The sequence below is a fragment of the Budorcas taxicolor genome, chromosome 11 (genome assembly GCF_023091745.1).
Source record: "Budorcas taxicolor isolate Tak-1 chromosome 11, Takin1.1, whole genome shotgun sequence".
Taxonomy (NCBI): domain Eukaryota; kingdom Metazoa; phylum Chordata; class Mammalia; order Artiodactyla; family Bovidae; genus Budorcas; species Budorcas taxicolor.
Window position 1 is genome coordinate 122,976,381 of NC_068920.1, and position 6,000 is coordinate 122,982,380.

Sequence of the window (6,000 nt, forward strand, 5' to 3'; positions counted from 1 at the left end):
AGAGTAAGTACTTGTCAATTAGTAGCTATTATTATCAAAATTAATGTTCCCAAAGAGTGGTTCTTATGAGCAAAAGTAATACTACCTGTCAAAATCTATAAACATGGAACAGAGTGAACTTAACTGGAACCTATATCAGCAACCTTGGATTTAATAAACTGACCCATCAGTTAAAAAAGTACCAAGGAAAATTTCATTTCCTACTTCTCCTTTGTACCCTATTTCTTCACATATTTAAATAAATAAACAAACCAACAAACATTTATTCTCTGGCTCCCTAAAGCCTCAGGATTATTTTCCCCTTATACTACCCTTTTATAATTTGAAACATCACAGGGTGGGTCCAAGGAAAAGCCAAGTCCTTGGTTTTCTTCCCTGAATTCTATTCCTGATATCAAAGAAGCAATCTCTCCTCAGCCCCACCTTCTACAAGAAAACAGTGGAAAAGCCTAACTGTTCTGCTCTCCCAGAGCAGGGCGGGGAGGTGGTCATTTTGTCTAACTCTTACTAAAACTTCAAAATGCAGTTCAGACGAACAGTGGTAAAAAGCAGGAAAGTCAACACATCTAAGATATCCCAGGCACTGGCATCCTACACCCATTTTTAGTTTCTCTTCATCTTTTTATTTTGCAAATTAAAAAAAAATATCTCAGAATCTTAAAAAGCATTTTATTTAACCCCATTTTCATACATTAGGAAAGAGACAACAGGTAACAGCAAAAGGAAGCTCTTAACTATCAAAAAGGAACTATTACAACTACAAGTGGTAAAACCATCATATTTGTAGTCAGAAGTTGCCAAGGAGAGCAAAAAACACATACACAGCCAAAGGACTGCTGATAGGATATGAACATAACAAGATGTTAAGCACTTGTTACATCACTTAGAAAAATCACTTATTGCTTCTAGAACAAAAACTGAAATACTAAAGAAATAAAATTACTCACAAAGCAAAATTCTCTTTAAAAGTCAACAGTTGGCAAGAGAACACCTGATTCTAAAGCTCTTCTATCTTTAAAAAAAAAAAACTTTGAATATGTAAGACACTGTCAACATCCTATACTTTAACCTATTAATGATGAAAAGGAGAAGAAATTTTAAATGTAAAATTTCAGTTTCTTTAAATGATCCTACAAGATCATCCACTCACACCAAACTCGTAAGATGCATTTTGTGGAAAGTCTACATAGCTACTGGGAACTTACACTATGCAGAGAAATTACATACACTGATTCTCTACAGACATTAAATAGTCATATGCTGGACAGTGAGAATACTTCTTTAAACTTCTTTGAATTTCCCAAATCACTACTAACACCATCAAAAAGTCATCAAAGCAACCAACAAAAATAAAACCTATTTTTAGTTGGTTTCTGCTTTTCTAATAAAAAAAATTAACTAAAAATTATGTAAAAGGCAGTAATGATGTATTTATCAATGAAATTACACTGTTAGCCAGATAACAGAACTGATTAACTTGTTTTTACTTTCAAATCCTTAAATTAAGAGATAGACTTATTCAAAGCAGAGCACTGGCCAAAAAAAAAAAAAGTCAAATGTTCCTTGAATCTACCATGACACAAAACAAAGTTTAGGAGACTGATTAAAATATATGCCATAATTATGTTAAAACGTAAAAAAACAAGGTTTAAAAAATTTTTTTCTTTTACAAATTTTTCTGCAATGAACTAGTTGATCCAGGGACTACCCTGGTGGCGCAGTGGATAAGAATCCACCTGCCAATGCAGGAGACATGGGTTCCATCCCTGCTCCAGGAAGATTCCACATATGGTGGAGCAACTGAGCCCTCTGGACTGAAGCCTGCACGCTCTAGGGCCCATGAGCCACAACGAATGAGTCCCTGTGCCACAACTCTGCAACAAGAGAAGCCCCCACAATGAGAAGCAAGGGCACCCAAACTAGAGCAGCCACCACTCGCTGCAACTAGAGAAAGCCCTCGTGCAGCAACAAAGACTAAGAGCAGCCAAAAATATATAAACAAAGAAGTATATACATGTCCAAAAAAATGTGATGTGTAAAAAAAAAAACTAGCCAATCCAAAGACACTACTACATATAGGTCTTCTGACTGGAGTTAACTGGTTGAGATAGGTACACGTATTTCATTCTTAACATACTCCTTATAGATGAAGCAGCCAAAATGATTTTGACACTAAAAAAAAAAAAATCCAACAGAAGCTAGTGGATTAGGAAAAATGCTTCTGGTATGAGAATAATGTTAAGCATTTCTTAACCAGTGTGCTGAAATAATCACTGCCTGCTTCACCTCCTAGCTCAGGAAAATTAAAATCTTTCTTCAAATCTCCGGAAGAAAAAGAAAAGAGCTTTGACGCTTTCCATCTACTTTTTCCACTGCTCAGACTCCACTCTGGTTGCATTTTGTTTTTGTTTGTAGTATTCAAAGTTCAAATGAGTCAGTCATTACCCTTACTTTCTGCTAATAAAGATAACCCAGGACCATTTCTCCCAAATCAGCCAAATAACATGGAAAGTAGTCAAAGAAAAAGCTTCAAATTTAATCATTAATGGACATATTTCTTATTCTCACTCCCAAACCAAAAACTTACAACTTAAAGATTATAAAATAAAAGCATTCAGTAATAAAGCTACCAACAGGTAATCGTATCAACCTACACAAATCTAAAATCTTGTTCATTCTGAGAGAACCAAACTTTCGTCAAGAACACATTTTATTACCAAATTCAGCAGCACCCATACAGCAGATTTTTAAAGTTTCTCTAAGAACATGACAAACCAAAACAAGGAACATCTGGGGTGCACCTGTAAATATTCCCTTGTATACTACTGTTTCAAATTAGCATATAAAGTGTACACTATAATACGTGTGTATTATATAATGCACTATATTGTACCTGGCATATAATAAGTGGCCATAAATGTTAGCTATTAGGTTAACACTGTAGAATCATAAAAGGCACTTATCCATTAAAAGTTTTAACTTAAAAAAAAAAAAAAACCTTTGATTTTAAAGTTTAGAACACAGTTTTAAAGCAAATGGGCTTGTGTCTGCATGATTAAATTCTAAGAATTTCCTTCTTTTCTCTAGTTCCCAATTTTTCTCTAATTACTTTAATGATGCTAATAAACTTGATTAAAGACAAGAAATTGCTCAAGTCAGATTCTAAAAATCTGCTTACTGGTTGCCCTTGTGACCTTTCATAATAAAATACCACCTCTTCTCACCTTAAGTACTTTTCATTAGTGCTTTTCCAAAGGTTTTTCCAAGCTACTAGGTTATTTTACTTATGAGACAGCCTAGAATATAAATACAGTAGCCCAGGTACTGGCACACTCCATGCCATAAAAATATAAAAATGATTTCTGGGATTGATTCTGTTGAGGTCATTAATCTAGAACCGTCAAAATAAAGGATGGTTTGACACTCTACTTAAGAATTACTATCCCTGTCATTTATTAACCATTCTTCTTTCTTCTTCCCTCCTGAACAATCGTTCTCACTCCCTCTGCTTCTCCAAATCAAATGCTAATAATGCCCTTACTGGTTTATTCTCTACAAGGTCTTCCTGAACCGTACCAGCCAACCACAACCCCACAACTTCTTTTAAAATCTTGTGGCTCCAATCCATGTCACACATCTGGAACCTGCTGTATCTACTGGTATTTAACATATATAATATCTATTTTTTTATATTCCATTATCAATTCCTTGAGGATAAGGGTTATATTCCTAAATTTTACTATGACTGGAAAGCCTTATACAATGATGTACCCTGCTCTTACAAGTTTACCAAATTCTTTTACATATACATATCCCCGATAGGAATAAACACTGTTGTCCTATTTTACAAAAGGAGAGATAAATTCAGAGTCTATACATGTAGCAAATTTAAGAAACTCCCTGAACAGAAGACAAATCTCCATAAAATGGAAAATCCATGTACTTTACTGTTGCCAGGACAACTTCTAAATTAGAGGCCTCAAGTTCAACTCTGTCCAACTACGCAAAACCAACTTTGTCCTTGGAGCTCTTGATAAAAAACTGCCAGCATAGCAAACAGGACACTATTAGAACACTATCTTCAACTTCTTAAAGTATATAAAATTTTAATAAAGTACTACAGCTTCTGTTTAGAACAGAAAGGGACATTTCAGCGTCAAACCACAGTATTAAAAAAGTTGAAGTCAGAATGCATTTTGCAAGAGCCATGTGACACACACATGACAGTCAGCTAAACCCATGGGTGTACCTTTTAGAGGAAATATTTAGCAGTAATTGACCAAAACAGCAAATAAACTCAACATTTAGGTCAAAGACTGATCTCTGCTTTAAAAAATTCCCCATCTCCCCCCAAATCCTTCTGACACCGAGGAGGAATACCAATTAAATCTCCTTCAATTATTCACTAATTTCAAAATGCAAACTGTAGAAGGATGTTTTTAAGGGCCATTAAGGAGAACCCAACGAAGTCTTCCTAAGGAAAGAAACACCGGGTCCCAGGAAGGTGACAGGTGTGTCACATCTGCTGTGGTGACTTCTTGAGGAAGCAAGAAAAAGAAATGCATTAACTTTTCATGACACGTCACGGAACCTCATTCCCTATCTGCAAAGCCTTCAAGTAGGTAATTCAAAACCTACAGATCTATCAAAGGGCCCATTCGTTTTTCTCGCAACTTTACGGCGAAGTCTTGCTTGTATTTGGTAACAGCACAAAGATGTCCCTAGGTTTAGTGCTAGTGTTTTGTTTTGTTTTTCCCTTGACCTACACAAGGCAAAAGGACTTCGCTGTCCTCTTAAAAAAAAAATTCTCACGAACGCCCAGGTTTTTCAGGAAGGCAATGGGCTCGCTGAGTTCGTAAAGAACTCCAGGAAATAACTAAAAAAACAGAACTAAAATTTTTAAATCGATTCTCACCATCTATTCATTCCCCGTAATCCCACGCTGCCCTGAAAAGCATCCATATTACCTGCAACCTGGAGAGGAGGGTGGAAGAAACAGCCAACAAGCTCAAGATTTACAAGTAAAGCTGGTTTCCACCCCGAAGGTTCTGACAGCTCCGCAGAGCGCGGGCGTAGGGTCTGACAATGCCCTCTAAGAGAGTTGTCTCACCTCATCCCCACCCCTTAAAAAACTGGCCCTCCTTGAAAAGTCACTGCCTCCAAAAAAAGCTACCCCTTCCCACGGCTCCACCACCGACTCCCAGACGCCCCAACCCTCTTCGCGGACTGTCCCTACACACCGGCCCGGCACTCAGGCCAGTACTACAACCAAACCCGGTCCAGGCCCAGGCGGCTCATCCCTCCGGCCCGACCCCTCCCCTCCCCTCGGCCGCCCCTCCTCCGTCAGACAATGGGGCCCGACTCCCAGCCGCCAACCTCTCCTGACCCATCACCCTTACCTCACCGAGGCCGAGGCCCCTTTCTCCGCCCTCCTCGCCCCCTCTAAGCCTTCCCAAGGTGGCCCACGGACCCAGCCGACCGGTGCTCTCCTGCACTCACTATTCGGGATTCATGCTGGACATGTCACTGCAGCTGCCGCCGCCGCCACCGCCGCCCTTGCTGCTGCAGCCGCCGCCCTGACTCTCCGCGCCACGGGTAGTCGAAGGAGAGGAATGAGATAGGCTGTTCCAGGAGAGCAAACGTCTTTACCCCACTCCGTCCCCTTAGAACACAATCAGCAGCCGCCACCACTCAGCTATCGCTTCCACCCAAAATGGCCGCCGGCGAACCAGGAAATAGGAAAGCCTTAGACCGAGGGGCCTTTACACAGCCCAAAGGGCGGTCGCACCGCGTGGCATGCCGGGAAAGAGAGTTTCGAGCGCGGCTGCGGGCGCCGGGGAACCACGTGCAGGGCCAAGACCTGGACTCAGCTTCCCGCCAAGCTCCGCGCTTCTGGCGCACGCGTACTTGAGGGGGTGTCTCTCGCCCCATTCCCCCTTCTCTCAACCCCCCCTCGCTCCGCCCCTCCCTGCTCCCCTCCCCGCTGACTCGCTGGCGAGG

General features: G+C 40.4%; 1 protein-coding gene across 1 annotated transcript in view; it reads right to left on the reverse strand.

The window, feature by feature from the left end:
- The window catches only part of RAB1A (RAB1A, member RAS oncogene family), a 29,902-nt gene extending 24,196 nt beyond the window's left edge, over positions 1-5,706 (reverse strand). The window contains exon 1 of the mRNA XM_052647886.1: positions 5,500-5,706. Coding sequence (XP_052503846.1) covers positions 5,500-5,522 — 23 coding nt within the window. The 5' untranslated portion in view covers positions 5,523-5,706. The remainder of the gene's footprint in view (positions 1-5,499) is intronic.
- Between the last annotated feature and the right edge of the window lie 294 nt (positions 5,707-6,000).